Consider the following 20,610-nt stretch of genomic DNA (forward strand, 5'->3'; position numbering starts at 1 on the left):
CAGATAGAAGTCCAAAAAATTGCCGAAATTGTCTACCGACGATATGTCAATGTCATTTTTGAGCTAGTCCAGGACGACATGAACGGGCGCATTCCCCCCACCACAGCCACTGGTGGGCCGCTTGTCATCGATAAGCATAAGGTTGACATGAGGAGCGATTGACGCGCGTACCGCATGTACTCCATCATTTTGCGCTCGCGGGAAGCCTGGCAGCCTGTTTGAAAAACAGAGGCAATCACCGAGCTTGACACTCCATTAGCCTCGAGCAGATCGTCGTAACGCAAATTCAGAGTCCTCAGGTTTCATGTTCCTAGACCATGTTGAGAAGGCGACATTAGGTGCAGGCCTGCGTGCGAGGCTACGGCGTGATCAATAACCGTCGACGCGTAACCATGAATTCACTAGTAGGGCCGAAGAATATGTGCATGTTTAGTAAACACATAATGATCTGACAGGCTACAGCTTCTACCTGATGCTGATGCGGAGTATCTGTTTGAGTGAACTGGCAGTGAATCAATTGAATCAATTTCCCTCAGAGTCTGGCGAGTCGACACACGATCGAATCGCATCACTCATGAACGGATGATGGATGGATTGGCAATTTTGGTGGCAATCAAATTCATTGACAGTTTTCCACTTTCGACCAGACTAGGGTTAGGGTTAGGACAATAAACCAGCAAAGAAAAGGCCCACCCAGCCAGAGTGGCCGTGGTGGGACAGGAAAATATTGAGACAGTGCATGAGCCGAAGCTCACACAAACTGAAGGCACCCTCTGTGAGGACAAGGTCGCCGTGCTATGAAAGGTCCCTACAGCCCAAGAACCCGAGACATGAAGAGGTCCGTGCCATCAAGGTAAGTATGAAGAATTAGAGTCGCGAGTGGTCGACCTTTATACTAGGCGGCTAACTGCGCACGGACCATCGGGTGGTATTAGCCGAGGGTATATTATTTAGCGAGCGCCGACAGAAGAGGCAAGCTTCACTTCGGGGGTTTGCGTGATTTGAACTTCTCGAGCGTAAGCCCGGTGGCGGCGCTGAGCGCTGAGCAAAATAAAACGGCCCAGCATCATAGAATTTAAACCCATCGGCGGCGAGCCATTATGCGCGTATCGTTGTCCTAGTGGTGTTGCTAACTTATTCTGGAGTACTCAGAGCAGGTGCTACCAGTATCACAGCTAACACAGCCGAATTCGCCGTCGAAATTGTGAAAAGCATGCAACCTATTTCAGAATAACCAACAGTGGTGAGTAACCGACTCGGATTGACGCATTCAGGAATAAGGTCTGAGGATTATTATTCAGGATAGATTTTTCAGTTACGTGGTAGCCTTCAGTGTGCTGCGCGAGTGCGATTGGCTAGACGTTGGTCGTGTCAAGGATCACAGGGTGCCGCATGCTCCCTCCTCGGAGCCGGTAGCTATCTCGTCTAATATTGATATAAGGGTTGATTTTCGTGAGTATGCAATGTCTCAACGGGTGACATATTTCAACTCACTGTAACACTACATAACTTCTCGCGCTTACCGCTCGGTTGCCCTCTCACTAATGAAGGAGAATGAATTTACACAACTTGGGACAAGGACCATCCATTCTTTCGCAGACGAACTGCGGTATGTAAGTGCTTGATAATCATGCATGCACCTCCGATCATAGTGAGAGAGTTGATCCTTCGTTACAGGCACGATTTTAAATATCAAGTCCCTAAGGTCGCAAATAGAGCTGAGTGCCTTAATGAGACATGCGTTGAGCGGTATGATATGAATTATTGGCTAGCCGTTGGCTCCGGCGCAGAGGCTTGCTCAATATATCGTGTTCTTTTGGAGCGACGTTACGTACTTATTTCCTGTCTTCGTGTTCACAAAATAGTCATCTGTTCGAGACTCCCGTGGACGCTGGATACTCGATGGATCTGGACTGTGGATGAGACCGAAGAGTACATTCATGATCAACTTCGCTTCGACTTTTCCCACATTTGAAAGGGACCTTTTTGCAACCTTTTCTTCCTTTGTTCAATTGGGCCGCGATAGATGTCTCTGCACTACTAATACTTCTCATGCTTCTTGTGTCAGGATCAGTGAAAGGCTTGAAACAATGGTTGTAAGTCATGCTTGGCGTCCTTGAATGTTTTGACTTACATGTTTTTGGGATGGCCGCTCTGAGAAACAAAATGACATCCTACCTAGACGCATCAATTTCATGCTTTGTTGCTCGCAACAAAGTGCTTTACATGATCGCGGATGATCCAGACTGACTTATAAAGTCAAATGTAGTTCCCCTTCCTCCGACACACATCTCTGCGGTCTCCAATCAGCTCTACTCGTTCACGATGATCCCATTCACATCGGCGTGTCTGGCGACCGCATTCGACTGTAGCATTGGTTACAATTGCACTTTGGAGAACCATTTCGATATTGCTACCATGGATGAAGAGCTGGCATCATTCAAGTTCCCGAACAACGTAAGCTAGACGATCTGTGTATGAATGATGTCCTTATGTTTCGCAGCTTTACGATGCTGTGGCTCGTGCCTGGGATTCACGTAATTGCCCACATACTCGGGGTTTTGGTCAGAAACGACCATGTTATCTCGCCAGTGCGATGGAAAGTTCACCTTCCGATATGGGAATAACATGGGACAGGCTTGGTTATCGTCCTTGTCGTTCGTCTTACGAGGAGAGATGTGGTGCTGTGTCTGTGAGACCAAGTGAGGTTAACTCCCTGCGCCCCTGCGCCCCGCCTCTGGACTGCGAGGATTTTCAAGCACTCCGATCGTGTCGTAGACGTAATAGCGCAGTTTCTGACAGACCATTTGTCACCCAATGTGACGATCATCTATCTGATGTCGATGACAGGATTGATGACTGCGGTTATTCGACAGACGGTACAATGTCATGGCAGCTGCATAGCGTCACACAGGATTCACCAATGCCTTCGGCTTCTTCTCTCGGTTCTGTGTCATGGTCCGACAGTTCTGAGGATGGCTATACTTCTTCTACCCCCGATGACGGTTACGATGAAATCAATGTTCCCCATCCATGTACTCCAGCTTCTTCGAATGTCAGGGTTCTGGGCACCCGGACTGCGGTCACAAAGAAGAGACGAAATGCATCAGCTCCGCCCAGGGATAGCACCAAAAGGCAAAAATGCCTCAGAGACGAGCGAAAAGCTACAACTCGCAAACGGTGTTCTTCGTCCGATACTTTCACGCCCACTTACAGAACCGATGACTCTGAATATGAATCATCGGCATCGGTCAAAGAAAGGAGTTTCGCTGGACCCAAACAGACTTTATTTCCCTGTTTACTCGACGGCTGCAGGCAGGTCTGTCACAGTGCCACCGATCTTGCACGCCATCGGCAGTGTCTTAGACATCGTGCTCCTGAATATTCATGCTTGGGTTGCCGACACCCGTTCACTCGTCCTGATGCTTTGAAGAGGCATCTTAATGGAAGGCATGCTTGCAAACAGGCGCATCGAGCGGCTCGGGTTGCTAGCAAGGCTTAGAGATTTTTGTATGTCTTTGCAGTCCTGTCGGCCACCAATCACATTGGAAGTCCTTCCTCGATCTCAGGTGTCATCTTGGTCCGAAAGCGCGGTGAGCACGTCAACAGTGTCGACGGGAACATGCAAGAGTTGTCAATGAGTTTGTCGTCGGGGTTTTATTATTGCACGTGGATTCAATCGGTCTTTACTGCGCATTATTACATCAAGAAGTAAAGCTAGATAACTAATACATAAGCTACAGATGCTGTGGAAATACATACAAAGATTCATGTAACGCCCGCAATACTCTACGTTCATATAATAAGAGGATCATCACACCCTTGTGAATTTGAAGTCCGAAGGGAATGACCCCGCGCGGACGCATCCTCCAACCTCAATTCCTCTGAGATATCCTTGGGACTATTTGTCGGAAGGATATCGGCGGCTTTAAGCTCTTCAACGGAGACGGCGCGGCGCTTCCCAAGGAAGATCCAGCCCAAAGGCGCATCTTCCAACGAGCGAAGGATGATATCTCTCTCGAAGAGATATTTGATGTCTTCCAGTGGATACCCAGTCGTCTCGGGTATGAAGATGTATACCCATGCTGCCATTATAAGTGAAGCAACGCCAAACAGGAGGTAAGTGCCATAGGTTATACGGTCTAGCAGGATGGGCGTGATTTGGGCGATGACGTAGGTAAACAGCCAGGTAGTCGCAGCTGCGAGGGACATGGCGGCCATACGGAGATGGCCTGGCGCAACTTCAGAGCCGAGGACAAAGGGTGTAAAACCCCAGCCTAAGCAAAAGAAGACGCCGTATAGATATATGGCGACAATGGAAACGTACGTCGCTGGCACAATGCCCTGGCCGGGGTGAATACCAGCGTACCCGCCAAGCCATAACATCATCAGGCCCTGCGCTAGACCACCATAAATCAGGGTTCTCTTCCGACCCCAACTTTCGATGACGAAGGCAAGAGTCATGCATGTGACGACGAATTTTATGACACCATATATGCCAGTGGCAAATAACGCTGAAGAAGTAGATGAGAAACCGAGGCCGGCAAATATTTCGGGAGCATAGTAATTAATTGCATTCGTGCCGGACCACTGCTGGAAGAAGGTGGCGATAGAAGCGATGATGCAGCGCAGAAATATGATTTTTGATTCTCCCATCTTGCGGAATTGTGTGAGCAGCGGTAGTCTGTGCTTCCCGACGAAATCAGCGCGAATCTCGCCAAGAGTCAGTACGACAGCATCATCGTCCTGATCTTTCCTCGCAATATATGCGAGGGCTGCAGCTGCTTCATCATAATGCCCGCGTTCCACAAGCCAACGGGGAGACTCGGGTTGGAAAAGCATAAAAAACACCAAGAGCGCCCCAGGTATAATCTGGGCGATAAAGGGCAATCGCCATTGCATTTGTCCTGGTGAGATATTAAGAGAAACGCTGTAGTTGACCCAAACTATACACCATCATTCAGTGAATTGTCACATGTCTGGAAGTGACACCCACAAGCCAGCATATTTCCCAGTCCCACCGAAACTTCGATGCAACCAGTGCATCGACCACGTATGGCTCTCGGGGCACATTCGGATACGTACGCCGGCACCAAAGCTGACATCAAACCCACTCCCATGCCGCCGAAGAAACGGGAGAAATACAAAACTTTCAATCCAACAGCCGAGGACGTTCCAATTCCAGCTGTTGACTGGATGATGCTTCCGATGAGGTAGATGACTCCCGAAGTTATTAGAGCAGGCTTTCTCCCAAATCGGCTTGCAAAGTAGCTCGAAAATAATGCCCCAAAGCTAAATATATGAGTCTAATTGAGGTAAGGAACTGTACTGCACTCACAATCCGCCCGCTTGCAGGACCGAAACTATGTTAGCGCTCAAGCTGGCGCGTGCAGAGGCTGATTCCGATGACAGACCGAAATATTCTTGAAATGATGGCAATGTGATCACCCCACCTATAAGACCAATTTCCCAACCGAAGCAGACGTATCCCGTGGTCGCTGAGAACGCAAGCAAGTAGGCATTGCGATACTGAATGATATCCCGGAGCTCCCTTTTCAAAGTCGTGGTCATCATAGAGCAGAGAGCGTATATGACGTGAACAGGAGGGTGAGCGTATCTCCTTAAAGGCGAGCGAGCAATGCCCCATCTTATAGTGTGATGGTCGTCGTAAGTGGATCTCAACTTTGGACTAGCAAACCCCATTTGGACACTAGCGTACCGCGCGCGTCATTAAATTCATCACTAACTAGTTTGAAAAGCGATATTCCTCGAGAAGGTTGCCACTGGCAGCAGCAGCCAGCATCCAATGACTTGTACTAGCTGATTTAGTCGGATGATAGTGAGGAACAACTGTCGTCTTCCTGTACGGAAAAATTGGTAGTTGCGAAGGACCAGAACCTATGAGGCTTAGCTTCAAATCTTCGACACATGGTACATTGATGGGCCCGCCCTGAACAAATTAATCGGACGCGGATACAAGCGTGAACTAGAACGAATGCAGTACGACATCACAAAATACGCCACATGTTAAAATGCACCAACAAACAAACTCACCGCATGTAAGAGGTAATAAGTGACGATCACGAGTTCTTCTTTGCAGCATGCCCACTCGACGGACTCAGAACTTGAACTGGGTAATGGGCTCCATATTAATCATCGCCCCATCACATTCCTCTGATCTGAATAATATCATTCGGTGCCGCAGGTCCACGTTTCCTTACCCTCAAACCTGGACCAGGATTATAGGTTCGCCAATGGATCGGTCAGGTATGGTTCTGTTCGAGTTCGAACTGGGTCCAGAGCCATCGCCTCACCAAAATAGAAATTTTCTACTACTCGAGCTGCCGCAGCCCTAAACGATCACCTCTTTATCACAAACAGAGTATTCTGCCCATCGTCTCCTCTCTGCAGCCCCCTTGCCAGCTCTCCGTGTCCCTGCGCCTTCGTTCCCGTTTGCATTTGCCTTTCGCCATCTGAATACGCCAAAGTTCTCGGGAAGCAATGTTGCACGCCGTTTCGTATCTGTAATTCCCACATCCTGAAATGCTCGTTTGCAAGGCACCGATGGGTCTTGTGCGGGCAATTAATCCAGTTCGATGTGGCTCAGGATAGGACACCGGGGAACATTTATCTGATATGTTGAAACGGGTGTATCATACTAATACAATACGAGAATGTACAGGCCTTCCACCATACAAAAATAGATGCAAGGAAATTCTTCAAGGTAAGGAGGTTTTTGAAATTGCCTTGGGCTTGGTGCGTGTTGTGGATTTGGTGGAGTTATTTGAGTCCGCTTTACGTTTCGGTGCAAAGGCAAAACTAACTGGTGTTTGCTGTGCACTGAATGTGGAAGCAGGTCTAAAGCCAGGTACTGCTGGTGATGGCGATGGAGGAGTAACGAGAGGTGTAGCGGAAAGCTTGTGTTATCATCCGAGACACATTAGCTCAGACATCGTGCAGAATTTCGCCTTCTGGCTCTTATCATTTCGAGTGTAGGACGCCTGAAATTTGGGTTGGTCTATAGATCGGGAGACATGGGATCTTTCCGACATCTGAAAAAGGACATCCACTTTTCTTCCGCAACTTGAAGCACATGTGCGGCGCCGCAGCCAAACTACGCGTGACCAGCATCATCGTTAATAATATCTCAAGGTCCGATATACCATACCTTGTGTAGTCCAGAGTAAGACCGGCCCAAACGAATTTCGAAGGCTACTGGCAGTATATCCGCCGGTGGAGGCGGTACGTACAACCTAAGATGTCGGTTCACATGATGAGTACTTGCAGTAGATGTCATGAGTTTGATGGACCATGCTGAGATTCTAACTTCAGTGATGTCGATGACTATCATACATACTTATGAACAATCGTGAAATTGGACCCAGTCCTGTGTATCGGTTTTATCCACACATGATAGACTCGAAACTCTCTTCAAGTTTTAGGCAAGTACGATCAATGCGTGCTGCATATCAAGGGACCAGGACCCATTTCACCGGCTGTTCATCCACTCTCGGGAAAGTGCAGTTATGGTCTAGTAAGTAGGTAAGTGATAGGCTAATATGTCAAACCTTGCCTTCTGAGTGCAGACAATGTCGACGTACTAGTTCAAAGTCGGTGTTAGCATTAGTGAGCAGCGCAGATAGGACGGGGTAGATCGACATTTCACTTGACCATAATTAGATTGACCACAATCATTCGTCAGGGGTACCGCCCCCACCGGGTTCCTGTACCACTAGCCTCTCGAAAGGGATGTAGTTTCCGACAAACGCGCGCGGAGAAAGTTACGTAGGTAACCATCCCAGGCCGAATACGAAGAACGTGTGTATAGATCTACGGAAAGCATCATGATTCGTTCGTTCCATAGAAACTCACAAGAAGACATATAGGAGACTCACAGAACTTTCACAGATACCCATGAAAAAGCGACGACCGCTCACATGATTGGGAAGATGTGCACTAATCTATATGTGAACATGCTCACGGTAGTGTCGTTCTCTCATCGAAGGGACTAGTGAAGCAATGCAGTGAGCAAATGGCCTAGTTACCTGTACTCCGGGACTAGCTGAGTGCGCTCCGGTGTGCTCTCGCTTGTGAAAGCTTTCGAACGTTTCCTTTCGTTGCATGTTGGTAAGTTCATGTGAGTTGTAGCTGCTAACGCGGCCCGCATATATGCAAGTTCACACGCTCACCTTAATAAAGCTGGTAAGATCGAATGATCAGTCTATCATCACACCACCATTACTTAGACCTTCGAAGCACCTGATCTCCCAAAATGCCTGGCACAGAGAGCGCATTCCCAATCGATCTCAAGAAGTACAGAAAGTCAGTGTCTATTTCTTGTCGCAGTAAATTTGGAATGTCTGCTTAATCGGGGATGCGATAAGATTGACGCTTGACCCCTCCAAGCCCCAGTTGACTGCAGAACAGAAATCGACTCTTCTGCACAACATCCAGCTTCTCCGTGATGCTCTCGTGCTCTTCACCGCAACAGGTGCTGCTCGGGGAGTGAGCGGGCATACTGGTTTGTAGCTTTGATCTCCGATAGCTTGCTTCTCGCTTACCATTCGCATCAGGTGGAGCTTATGACACCATTCCGGAGGTGTGTATTCTCCTCAGCTTGTTTGAGGCATCGGAGAAGTACCTCCCCATCGTCTTCGACGAAGCAGGTATGCAAATGAATATATGCGTCTTTTGGACTTGACCTAACAATATACTAAGGTCACCGTGTCGCAACTCAATACCTTCTCGCTGCTCTCGATGGGCACATTCCCCCTGAGCATCTCCTTCATTACCGTGAAGCCAATTCAAAGTTACCTGGTCACCCCGAACTGGGTTTGACACCTGGTGTCAAGTTCTCCTCCGGCCGTCTTGGTCACATGTGGCCCATGGTGAACGGTGTCGCAATGGCAAACAAGGAAAAAGTTGTCTTCTGTCTGGGCTCCGATGGTTCCCAACAGGAAGGTAACGATGCCGAGGCTGCCAGATTGGCTGTTGCGCAGAACTTGAACGTTAAATTGTTGATCGATGACAATGACGTCACTATCGCCGGACACCCATCTCAGTACCTGAAGGGCTACGACGTCAGTAAGACTCTTGAAGGTCATGGTCTCAAGGTCTACACAGTTCAGGGTGAGGACATCGACGCCCTATGGGCCGCCGTCGCCGCCGTCGTTACCTACGATGGTCCTGCTGCTGGTAAGCCCGTCGACTTCCCAGCGTAACTTGAGTTTTAATCATGGTTCCAGTCGTCGCCAAGCGTCTTATGGCACCGGGTGTTGCTGACATCGAGGGTAGCACTCACGGACACGATGTTATCCCTGTGAAGGCCGCCATTAAATACCTCACCGCACGGGGATACCCCACTTCAGTGTCGGAGGATATTCTCAACAACATCAAGCCTGCGAGCGTGCCGTACTTATACATCGGCTCCACCAAGGAGGTTGGCGCAAATCGTGTTGTCTTTGGTGAAGCTGTCAACTTGGTACTGGACAAGCTTAGCAAGGAGGAGGCTGCCGAGAAAGTCATGGTGATCGACAGTGGGTTCATCGATAAATTTACTAAGAACTTAGCTCATTTCAAAAAAGGTGATCTCGAGGGCTCCACTGGTCTCAAGGTTATCCACCAAAAGCACCCTGAGGTATTCGTTCCATCCGGTATCATGGAACGTGGAAACTTCTCCACAGCCGCTGGTTTCGGTTTTGACGCGAACAAGTTTGGTGTCTTCTCGACGTTCTCTGCTTTCCTTGAGATGGTTATCTCTGAAGTCACCATGGCCCGCCTGAACAACTGCAATGTTCTTAGTCACTTCTCGCATTCTGGTGTTGATGAGGTGCGTAAATTATCGATGTTAGATCTAGAGGCCTGGGCTCACTCTGTCGTTAGATGGCCGACAACACCTGCCACTTTGGTGTCAACTCCTTCTTCGCCGACAATGGTCTCTCTGATGTTCAGTCGTGGCTTTACTTCCCTGCCGACCCATTGCAGATGGTGGCTGTCATCCAGCGGGTCTTCTTCGAGCGTGGCCTGCGCTTCGTTTTCTCCACCCGTTCGAAGGTGCCTTACATCCTCAAGGAGGACGGTACCAAATTTTTCGGTGACGGCTACAAGTTCGTGCCTGGCAAGGACGAGACGATCGTGGATGGCAAAGCTGGATATGTTGTCTCTTTCGGTGAGATGCTGTACCGCTCGTGGGACGCTGTCCTGCGCTGCCGCCAGGAGGGTCTGGATGTTGGCTTGATCAACAAGCCTACGCTCAACCTGGTCGATGAACAAACGCTTAGGAAGATCGGTTCAAGCCCCTTCGTACTGGTCGTTGAGTCATTGAACCAGAAGACTGGGGTACGTATCCATTCGCGTGAGGTAGATTCACACTAACGTGTGTTTCAGCTTGGTTCGAAGATGGGTACTTGGCTCATCGAGCGCCAGCTCACACCCAAGTATGGCTACATGGGTACGACCAAGGAGGGCTGCGGTGGTTTGTCTGAGCAAATTCCTCATCAAAACCTTGACCCTCAATGTTCGTCTTATTCTTGAATTTGATGCTGACTGATATTAATCGTGGCTTTCCTACAGCGATCATTATGAAGATCAAGCAACTGTCTAACTAGACATATCATAGAGAAGGCCTCTTTCCAAAAACACAATATTACTGTAATGCAATTCATATTGCAGTTTGTACTGTTACCTTGTAGTATACCGATGCCGTAGGGAATACGAATTCTTGATCGTGTTAGTTAACACCTATGGAGAAATATATCAGTAATTTTCAAATGAACATCAAGTCAAATGATAAGTCAGAGAGCCGAAGTGTGTGCGGGCGATTCATCGACTTCCAGTATTTAGTGAGAAATGTCTACGCAAACCTAGTCTTAAATATACTGTAGCTTAAATAAATACCACGACAGATCCTCGACCAAATTTCTCCTCCATGCAGAACACTCCGCAGGCATTTCCCTACACAGTACTGCTGGTTTGTACATGGACGCGCTCCTGAAAGAAAATCGAACTTATGCTAGTTTCTGCGTCGGATTCGGCCACGAGCTTAGCGTAATATTCTCGAACGCTAAGGATGAGGCGTGGTCCCAGCACAAACATCTGCACGCTCAAGAAAATTTGACAAGCGCTATCGAGTATGTCGGTTCTTATAGAATTTGAATTCTACAGAAATGATTAGTGGTTACACGCAGATGTCAGCGGCGGGTCGGCGCACCTTGGACTCTGGAGAGAAAGTAACCAACTGGAAGCAAGAGACACCAACAAAGCTAGCACGTATGGAATTTAAGCATGCAAAGATGAGCACATTAATCACATTACAAGCTTACCTCGCAAAATAAAGCACGTGGGATTGTACCAGCACTCTGAAACAGTCCCTGATGGTCAATCCTGTCAATGGGCCGAGTCGTCGCAGGTCACGGAAGTGTTTCACAGCAATCCCGAATGAAAGACACAGTGCGAGGACCTCCCAAACAGTGTAGAGCACCCAAAGCATTGAAATAAGAAGCTGGACGACCCCCTCAAAGCTATACTCGCACATATATGTGCCAGAGAATATCAGCTCCTCTGGTGTTGGTCCAATGAGCCGTGTTCTTCAAGTCAACAAGTAAAGCTTACCCGTTACAGTATACTTGAGTGATATTGCCATGAGTACTCCCCAGGCGATGGTTATAGCCAGGAAGATAATAAGAAGGAAGATAAGCATCATTCTAGATCCCTGATACATGGCATGTAACCGAGCAATCATGATGACTTGTATCATGTTTTAGTCGAGTCAATATCACTGAGGTATTGCAGCTGGGTAACTCACCGCCCAGCATGGCAGCCACGACCACATCCGTCCCATTCAATACGTAGATCGCAATGTTGCCTGAAACACCCGATTGGTGACCATACGAGGATCAAACACTCAGACTCACACCTATTGAGTCATTATGTTGAGCTAGGTTGAATGGTCAGAATGTCACTCACCCCTACAAATATACAAATAAGTATATTCATTGGATGAAAATGAGATCGGTTGGGGAATACTGACTTCATCTGTCTTCGAGACCAATGGTATATGTACTGTGTGCCGCCGGTCAGAAGAATCGAACGTAGTGCATGAGACGTACGCAGAACAGTTATGCTGATCACGAGAGATGGGCTATTAGTACAGTACCAACTTGTCGGCTTCAAAAACGTACACAGAATATGGTATTCCAACATAGCGTATCTAGAACATTTTGGAGTCAGCACAATTGCCAATCATGCCATAGTATGACATGAGGTACGAACAATCAAGTACAGCGCAATCATGAGAGAATAGCGTTGCCTCTACCCCAAATTCATTGTATTTTGTTGTTTTTCTCCTGATGCGACTCTGTCACTCACCCAGATCAATTCAATCTATGACACCATACTTAGCGAGTTGGTTGCTCAGGGAATAACATCGACCTACCTCTCGTCCAAGTGTAAGTACTGGAGATATCATGAGAATGTTAGTAGTTCTCAAACATTATCCTGCTCACCCCAATCGTATACCACCACGACGCCTGCGGCGACTGCGAAGCCGCAAGTCAACGTTAGTTCGAGACATCACCAACTAATACGACGAACCCATCAAATAGCTTAAATAAACATTTGAATTGATTATCGGCCACGAAGCGGGATCATTTGAGACCAGGGTCATATTCGAGGGATGAGTGCGAGCGAGTGAGGGATGTTGAAGGTTATAACGATCTAGTCTTCGTACCAGATATACTGCTGTTCAGCGCTGCAGCCCTCGTATCGCCAAATCGGCATGACGATGATGGATATCACCTGCCTCCGAGGGTCGGAGTCGAGGCCCTTGATTGGTTGAAGTCAGTATTGTGTGATGTGACATCAAACAAATATGGAAGTCCTAAGTATCGATCGAACGAAAGTATATTGTGATTTCCGACCAGTACCAATCTATCGATTAGTGAACATTCTGGATGTGCATGTGAACGTTGACGGGGATTGATATGTACCGGTGTGGACATCTGAACTGGAAGGAAGATCAGATGAAGATTAGTATAGTAGTGATCCACAAACATCTGTCACATTGTGATGTCTGACCTTGTGGATGCGGATACGAAGCAGGGGTCTTCGATTACGGACAAAGTACTTCCAATCCCGAACTAAATAAAAGCACGATGAAAGAGGGATTGAATGATAGGCTGAATTTGGGTTAGAAGCTTGTTAGAACTTACACGTCTCTGGTTCAAGGCGTGCCTAGGAGGCCTGAGAATGGCCAACAGTCTCTGAACAGACTTCCTCGCTGGTGGCTCTTCTCCACGAGGTCTACCGCCTGTGAGTTGAATGACTAAGTGTCGTGCATAAGAGCGGAACAGACGCGTGCCCACCTCATATTATCCATCTGGACAGCAGGGAAGTTGTGCGTGAAGGGTAGAAGCAAGCACTATATCGCTGATTGACGTCTGTTCGAGCATAATTCGACCATATCGAGTATGACAATTGAAAAGAGAAGGAGACTCACGGGGTGAGTATATGCCTCTGTTCCGAATAAATGGACCTGGCAAGAAGATGAGGAGTGCTGAGTGGGGAGTAGAGAAGAGATTCGGGACTGGAAAAGTATCAACAAGACGCCGACCACGACATTCTGACATACGTACTTTGATCAGACCACATGGTTCTATCGTGTGCCCCAGAAAAGTAAAAGGAGAAGCGACCTGAGCAAGTCGTGAGACCACAGAGGGCTGATAATGTGTCAGATCATCTAACCTCCACGCCTTCATCATTATCCATCTGGGCCGCAGAGAAGGAATGTCGAATCGTGATGGGTCGAAGTAGGGTGTCGATGTCCTAAAGCTACTAGTCGACTGATTGGGCGTCGATCATCTGATTGAACCATCCAAAGCTGACCACTGTAGCAAGTCATGTCGTCGACAGCAATCTCTGTGTTCAAGCACGATTTAACGATGTGGAGAAAGATAGTTTTAAGAGGCTTACGGCTCGAGTATTTCATCATTTTCATGGGAGGAAAGCACATCTGACAAAGTATCACCAGCTGTCTGAGACAGAAGACGTGAGAAGCAACAGTGATTGTAAAAGCACATATGGCTGATGATACATCGCTCCTGCTTTCATGCTGTCCTCTTCTGCAATCATCTGTGTGGGCCAGGCATCTGAACGCGATGCGAAAGTATCGTGAACCAGGAAAGTAAAAGCAGTGCGTCTGAGCTCAGACAGCTGATAGTCGGAAAATTTCACACAATGACAAATTCCCTGATTATCGTCTGTCTGAGCATAAAGAACGAAGAAAGCCTTGGAAGTGATCGTGATCGTAGAATTGTGCGTCGGGTTTTTGTTCAGTGGAACGGGCACGGACTGCAAGGGAACCAAGGCCAGACCTCTATGGCGGGAGGCTACGGCTCTGTCTATCGAGGACAGACTACGACACACGCGAGGACTACCGACTACGAGCCAGGACTCCTGCCACCGCGCCAGGACCCCTGCCACTCCCGTCCTGTCCTGCCAGAGCGCCCCGCTACATATGCCACCCCTCCAAATGCAACCGTCCGCGGTTGCAAGACGAAAGACGAACGTGCGGGAGTGCGGAAACCTGCGCCAGACCACCACCCTGGTACACCTCCCCCCTCTCCAAATGCAACCGTCCGCGGTTGTACCACGAACGACGAATGTGTGGCCGCAGTCCGAAAATGACGAGAATGCGGCGGCTGAACGAGACGGAGAGGTTTTTGACACCGGCAAGTAGGACAATGTGGTGTACTAGTAGCATGGTGGGAAAAATGATATGGCGAGTTGTCGAAGAATGTTGGATAGCGTCTCAAGTGTGAGTGATGTGGGAGTACTGCAAATACTGTGTGAGGGAGTTGAACATGAGTCCGCAAACGACGACGCCGGTACTGAAGACTGGACCATGGGTTGCGACAGGAAGTGCGAAGGGCCGAAAAATCGCGCGAAGGTCGAGTCTGAGCAACTGTGTAGCACACATCATCTGCCCAAGTGGGCGGGGCAGTATGAAGGTTAGTGTTGGTGATTGGCGAAGACGGTAGATAGGATGGCAACAGTACAGACGAACTCCATGCCTTCAACTGCGCAATGTCAGCGTCTCGACGATTCCTATCTTCCAACTTCTCACGACTCCGCTGGAGCTTGATGCTGGGAACTCGTAGCACATCTTCAACGAACTCGTCCCATGTTGAGTAACTGCATGTTAGGTGGTCCTTGAGGAGGTCGGGGATGCCCTCGAGCACATCCTCAATCAAATCTCCTTTTAAATCTCCCATACCCAAAGCAAGTTGCGAGATCTCAGTTGCCCATACAACATGCGCAAAGTTGCCGTTGGGCGCCAATGCTCCAATATCACCCTCTTTCAGTGCATGCGCAGCCACGCGCTCTCTCTGCTGCGCACGAGATAACTTGGGCGGTTTCAGAAGTGGCCACCGTTTGAAAAAAGCTATCGTGAGTGCCGCAAATGTGGCAGTTTGGACTGAGTTGAGTGACTGGAACCACTGGTCTGCCATTTGTCCGGGCACGAGTTGCATAGAGAAGCGCCGGACACGCTGAGTGTCGGTCCATGTTGTTGGAAGGGAGAGCTGGAATTCTGTGAACCACGTAGACGGTTCCTCATTGCCGCTATAGTCACCATAGAAGAGCGGGACAGGTTCTATAGACATGAATTTGAAATTCGGGGACCAGAAACCAAGAGAAGTCGAAAAGTAGACCGGAGCAAAAAAAATGTGAAAATGCGAAAACCAGGACTCAGATCTCAGATGTCAAGCACGGGGAGCGAAGACCACTCTCATCACCAGATGGAACGGGCACGGACTGCAAGGGAACCAAGGCCAGACCTCTATGGCGGGAGGCTACGGCTCTGTCTATCGAGGACAGACTACGACACACGCGAGGACTACCGACTACGAGCCAGGACTCCTGCCACCGCGCCAGGACCCCTGCCACTCCCGTCCTGTCCTGCCAGAGCGCCCCGCTACATCAGTCCTTGTGATCTGTGAATACCCATAGAGAAGGTAGCATGTCTGTTAGTGTGAAGCATCGAACCAGATTTGACACAAACCCAACTATTGACACCATCGTCATTGATCAGTGGCACCCTGAGTAGCATGTCGAAGTTCACACTGCTGGTCACGCGACGGTCCTGCTCATCCACATGGACCAGTTGTAGGACTCAAGTGAAAAAAGTACGAGGGGTGAATTCTGTTTCTTAAAACGAAAACGAAGATTCGCAGAGCGAGTAGATGGCTGATAAAGCAATGATTCTTCATGAAAATCACCATTTCCCTATCGTCCATTTGGGCTGTCCATATAGATGGACTACGAGGGGAATATAACTTGCAGGGAGTCAGAACATATCTCAGACAAAAGTTCATGGAAATGCTTACCTTGAGCATTGAGATACATGGTTCAATCGGTTGATGACTCATTGTTCTTGGGTGAGGTCGGGGTAAGGTTTAAGTTTGGGCGCAGATCAATAATTAAGCGAGTCTATGCTCGAGGACGGCGGACGCATGAGCACTGCTGTATCGATGGTCAGCCTAGCATATGTCGTCAAGAGTAGTAGAACAGGATAAATACTGTAATACTTCCATGTGGATTTGAATCTGATGCCGGATTGGTGCGAAGATGTGCTGAGAGGAATAGCGGGATGTGTGGTATCCTGAGGCTGGGGAAGTTAGAGCATCATCATGTTGTAGATAAGGAGGGCCGCAATCATGTTTAGAAATGAATACAAGGTGAAGGGTAGGAACGAAATGGAAAATATGAAGGTAGTGTTATGTATACATGGGTAGCCAGCTGGACATTTTGGAGTTCGTGGCGTACAAAAGAAGTACAACTAGCACTCAGCCTTTAGGGCAGCATTACTCGCAGTAGACTGAATGGGTAGTAAAAGTGGCGGCCAATGTCCTTGAGCGCGAGGAAGACTGTGTCTGGAGAACCTGTCACAGGAGCAACACTTTAGTCTCATATATATAAGTACTAGTCAGACCAAATACTAAATGGAAGATAGTCGTTCCTTCTAGTTTTGATACCACAGTGCCCGTCCATCCGAGAGCTTCACGAGCACGTCGATTCTTGTCCTCCATGATGCAAGTGAGAGAGAGTGGCACATGTGAGTACTTGCGTTCCAGAACGGCCTAGTGCTTATTACTTGCAGAGCAGGCTGCAGTACTATTTGTTCAGACCTGGTTTTGGGAAAGTAGTCAATTCGAAAAGTTCGCGTTCACTTCGGATCCGAGCAAGTGGATACTAGATAGGTGTCCGTAAGTAAAATAAAATAGATTCTCGGAGTCTCAAAAACATTTCCAACAACGACATGTCAATATTTCAATCTAATGACGGATCCTCGACCAATCTCCTCTAGTATGCAGAACACTCGGCAAGAATTTCCCCTAGTTGGTGCCTAATTGCTAGTTGGTACATGCACACCGTTTCACCGGTCGTCCACAAATCGTCTTCATTATTGGTCTCTCGGACGGCCCATATGGGAGACATCACGGCACCCCTACAAGATATCTTTGGATACATCCCCATCTTCCCCATTTTCCACCTTCATCATCACTTCTGCATCCAGACGCAAGATTGCCTTCTCTGACCATCAAATTCAGAATCACCACTCGTATGGCCTGGTCAGCGGCCGCTTTATAGTGATCATACTGGCAGAAGATTCTCGCCTGCCCACTTCACTTATCCCTCCTAGACCTTCAAAGTTTGTATTCAAACACACTCTAGTTCAGGAGAAGGGTGAGTCATTACTTCTTCCACCTTCCATCCATTTGGTTTAGATTATTGATAAAACTACGGTTCTTGTTGAGTTATGATGTTATCAACCATCTAGCCTTTGATAATAAATGTCGCTTCTACTTATGTTTCCTTGTGTTCAGACTCGTGATTCACAAGATTTCGTGGCCTTGTATAATTTCTACTCCATCAGTGGTCCTTAAAATTTGCGTATCCAACCTCACGCTCGAGACTGATCGCCAATGTCTGTTTTTAAATCCTACGTCACTCGCGAGTGCCATATTTACTGCTATCGAAATATATATTTCTCTTACTATCGCCATTATGACCCTTATCCGGAGGGTCTTGGCGTAGGGATGCTTCAGTGTATGTGGTTGCCCCATGCCATCACAAGGAAGCAACAGGAGTTGAAAGAGATGCTGGACGAGTTGGATGGCCGATTATTTCCTTAAACATTTGGCATTTGATGATGAAACAGTCACGCACCGGTTTGTTTGTCCTTACTGGTTGTTCCAACTTTTGAATGCATACCTATCTTCCCTGTTCACTATCTCCAGTTCAATACGATTGCCCTCTGACCAACAAATTTCCAATCGCCACTCTGTCGGCCTGGTCAGCGGTCGCTGTGTCATGACCACAATGGCAGTGTTTATCGCAAGATCCTTGCCTGCCCACGTCACTTATTCCTCCTTCCTCTTTGTGTCGCTAATTCACGACAAGGTGAGAGTCGACATGCTGCAAAACCCTTGTGCCGTCAGCTGTCTGACAGTCTGAGCCCAGATGCTACTTCTACTTTTCCCTCATTTTCTACTCCTTCGGTCCAGATTGTGGACACAAGTATGTATCTCGATCGGTACTTACTTTGACAGTCATTGTAGCTCCGAGAAATCACTCTAAGGATGCAAATTCAACACGCAATTCGCAGTCGCATGGGCGGAATGCTACGATGGCGCGACTCCGATCAACGTACTTCTGGCTTGAAGCTGCGGTTCTCTGATTTTCCACTCCCATTTCCTTGTCATGCTCATTTGTGATACATCACTGAAATTCACTCAGCCTGATATGAGTCGAGTTATATTACCCTTTCAGCTAATTTTGTTTGGCCATGATATACCCTGACATACCGGTGTATTGGATTATCAAGTGCACGTGAGAATATCGTTTTTGGACCATATTCTCCATCCATGCAGCGCTTGATATGCCAATATAATGGTATATCGGGCGACAGACGAATGCCAGGATTTTTGCAACTCTCGGTCTCATCGGAACCCATTGGACATGCCATTATATCCCACTGGCAACAGCTTATCAAGTTCCGAGTGCTCTACATTGCACATTTAAGACACAAATCAAACTATTGGTTTTCGGTCTGTTTTCTCTTTTATTTTCTTTGTGATGACTCAACCATTACCACCTCATGTCAGATTTCTCGCTTTTAGTACTGGTGTTCCATCAAGGACACGGAAGCGGTCGAGCATCTGGCCTCACCGCATTGCCAGTCTGTGCATGTCCTGTCAATTCCCCGCAAGAGACCACTGACTCGCTGTTTGATTATGCATACTGCGATATAGCCGCTCTTCAGCCTCTTTTCCCTTCCGAGTTGATGTTCAAGTTCTCTACCATGGTAAAGGTTCGTTATTTTAGTCATTTGTCTTGATGTTCCGAGTCGAACTACTAGACACTAGTTTGGCAGGCAAGTTCGGTCTCATGTTCAAGTATGTAAGTACTCGAGAACCGAATTCCCCTTCAAGCAAAGCAAAGCGGTTCGGTTCTCCGTTCGTTTTTGTTGTCCGCTATTGACACCGAAGCTCGCAGCCCTGCAACCCTGCTCCATTCCTAACTTTAATAATGCAATTCTTCCTATTCTGAAACAGTTCGGTTCCCGGATCTGAAAGTAAACGAGGTATGTGTCGGCAGAGCAAGTCAAGACCTCAATCACCGCTCACCAAGTATATTTTCTAGTCATTTATAAGAAATAGTTCGTTACTCGTTATCAGACTCTATCGGACCTTCTTTGCGCCCCGGCGATGCTCTGTACCCACACAATCGCCTGCTTTACCTTTACTCACTCATTAATACTACTTTCTCGACAAGTCCTGCTCCAGAAAATCCCCTCCTGGTCCGCATTTCCCTCGGATTTGTAAAGTTTGTCTGTCTAGGAAACTTGGTTATGGCTAGGAACAACCCCACAGGAAACTCGGGGCGCTCGACGGTAGAAATTCGATTGGATGGCCAGCCCTTGATCCCATGGCTAACTCCCATTGCCGAACTGCATCCTATCATTGGACTTGATCATCTACTGCTGTGCTCGATGTTCTAGTATTGCTCTCGATGCTCTACTACCGCTCTCGATGCTCTACTACCATGCTCTGCTACTGCGCTCGATGCTCTGCTGGCGCACGAGTCTATGCCCTGCAAATCCTGCATACGAAATCAGTAGTACCAAATAACACCTGCATCTTGCTCGTGTCGAACTTCAAGATGCTCGCAGTACTTTTCATGGCCAACCATTTGTTACTGTCGCATTGCAAATGAGCTACCGGGATAGAGGCTAGTGCCAAGATATCATTGAGCTATGGGATACATGTGTAGAGTACCATACTCGGAGTCCTGGTATATACATGTAATAATTATGTAGATCGGCTGACGGCCACAAATGCTATGTATTTAAAGCTATATATGATGAGCATGCATGTGGGGTAGACGCGAATTGGTTCCGCAGAATCAAACATTCCGTTATATATATTACCAATATTAGCTAGCATTAGCTAGATAATCACCTTCTGCATATTTCAGTTGCTGTTGCTTAACGTCTGACTCCCCGTTGTGCATTTATAAGGTAGTGTATTGGGCGAAAAGGATGTTAATCTC

General features: G+C 47.9%; 6 protein-coding genes across 6 annotated transcripts; 3 read left to right on the forward strand and 3 right to left on the reverse strand.

Moving 5' to 3' along the window:
• Positions 1 to 2,923: 2,923 nt before the first annotated feature.
• HD556DRAFT_1232286 (uncharacterized protein) lies at positions 2,924 to 3,502 on the forward strand (the record flags this gene model as incomplete). The annotated part of the gene is made up of 1 exon (XM_041297500.1): positions 2,924 to 3,502. The coding sequence occupies one exon, from the start codon at positions 2,924 to 2,926 to the stop codon at positions 3,500 to 3,502; it is 579 nt and encodes a 192-aa protein (XP_041163122.1).
• A 293-nt stretch (positions 3,503 to 3,795) lies between these two features.
• On the reverse strand, positions 3,796 to 5,571 carry HD556DRAFT_1232348 (general substrate transporter; the record flags this gene model as incomplete). The annotated part of the gene is made up of 3 exons (XM_041297504.1): positions 3,796 to 4,946; positions 4,997 to 5,292; positions 5,339 to 5,571. 3 exons carry the CDS (start codon positions 5,569 to 5,571, stop codon positions 3,796 to 3,798), a joined length of 1,680 nt encoding a protein of 559 aa, XP_041163123.1.
• Positions 5,572 to 8,158: 2,587 nt separating this feature from the next.
• HD556DRAFT_183197 (thiamine diphosphate-binding protein) lies at positions 8,159 to 10,792 on the forward strand. The gene is made up of 9 exons (XM_041309825.1): positions 8,159 to 8,322; positions 8,385 to 8,521; positions 8,574 to 8,666; positions 8,719 to 9,195; positions 9,246 to 9,536; positions 9,585 to 9,829; positions 9,883 to 10,338; positions 10,387 to 10,516; positions 10,573 to 10,792. Exons 1-9 carry the CDS (start codon positions 8,273 to 8,275, stop codon positions 10,605 to 10,607), a joined length of 1,914 nt encoding a protein of 637 aa, XP_041163124.1. The 5' UTR covers positions 8,159 to 8,272; the 3' UTR covers positions 10,608 to 10,792.
• HD556DRAFT_182812 (uncharacterized protein) lies at positions 10,366 to 13,066 on the reverse strand. The gene is made up of 13 exons (XM_041309824.1): positions 12,592 to 13,066; positions 12,504 to 12,536; positions 12,434 to 12,453; positions 12,367 to 12,381; positions 12,271 to 12,309; positions 12,180 to 12,208; positions 12,108 to 12,121; positions 11,804 to 11,863; positions 11,611 to 11,745; positions 11,322 to 11,559; positions 11,210 to 11,261; positions 11,007 to 11,157; positions 10,366 to 10,953 (listed from the first exon to the last, which is right to left on the reverse strand). The coding sequence occupies exons 1-13, from the start codon at positions 12,662 to 12,664 to the stop codon at positions 10,853 to 10,855; spliced, it is 960 nt and encodes a 319-aa protein (XP_041163125.1). The 5' UTR covers positions 12,665 to 13,066; the 3' UTR covers positions 10,366 to 10,852.
• A 1,262-nt stretch (positions 13,067 to 14,328) lies between these two features.
• On the reverse strand, positions 14,329 to 15,721 carry HD556DRAFT_1350467 (uncharacterized protein). Its single transcript, XM_041302354.1, has one exon. The coding sequence runs from the start codon at positions 15,657 to 15,659 to the stop codon at positions 14,436 to 14,438; it is 1,224 nt and encodes a 407-aa protein (XP_041163126.1). The 5' UTR covers positions 15,660 to 15,721; the 3' UTR covers positions 14,329 to 14,435.
• A 3,435-nt stretch (positions 15,722 to 19,156) lies between these two features.
• HD556DRAFT_1534748 (uncharacterized protein) lies at positions 19,157 to 20,341 on the forward strand (the record flags this gene model as incomplete). Its single annotated transcript, XM_041309575.1, has 4 exons — positions 19,157 to 19,369; positions 19,418 to 19,458; positions 19,614 to 19,642; positions 19,737 to 20,341. 4 exons carry the CDS (start codon positions 19,157 to 19,159, stop codon positions 20,057 to 20,059), a joined length of 606 nt encoding a protein of 201 aa, XP_041163127.1. The 3' UTR covers positions 20,060 to 20,341.
• Positions 20,342 to 20,610: the final 269 nt, after the last annotated feature.

This window comes from Suillus plorans (genome assembly GCF_016647745.1).
Source record: "Suillus plorans strain S12 chromosome Unknown HD556scaffold_13, whole genome shotgun sequence".
In the NCBI taxonomy this organism is placed as follows: Eukaryota; Fungi; Basidiomycota; class Agaricomycetes; order Boletales; family Suillaceae; genus Suillus; species Suillus plorans.

Excerpts from the sequence above, each read along its gene's own strand:
- HD556DRAFT_183197 (XM_041309825.1), top strand. The coding sequence starts at position 8,273 with ATGCCTGGCACAGAGAGCGCATTCCCAATCGATCTCAAGAAGTACAGA. Across the intron at positions 9,830-9,882 it reads CGCATTCTGGTGTTGATGAG|ATGGCCGACAACACCTGCCA; the intron begins GTGCGTAAATTA and ends CTCTGTCGTTAG. Across the intron at positions 10,339-10,386 it reads CATTGAACCAGAAGACTGGG|CTTGGTTCGAAGATGGGTAC; the intron begins GTACGTATCCAT and ends CGTGTGTTTCAG.
- HD556DRAFT_182812 (XM_041309824.1), bottom strand. The coding sequence starts at position 12,664 with ATGACCCTGGTCTCAAATGATCCCGCTTCGTGGCCGATAATCAATTCA. Across the intron at positions 12,537-12,591 it reads TTATTTAAGCTATTTGATGG|TCGCCGCAGGCGTCGTGGTG; the intron begins GTTCGTCGTATT and ends GCGGCTTCGCAG. Across the intron at positions 12,454-12,503 it reads CGTGGTGGTATACGATTGGG|TACTTACACTTGGACGAGAG; the intron begins GTGAGCAGGATA and ends TGATATCTCCAG.
- HD556DRAFT_1350467 (XM_041302354.1), bottom strand. The coding sequence starts at position 15,659 with ATGTCTATAGAACCTGTCCCGCTCTTCTATGGTGACTATAGCGGCAAT.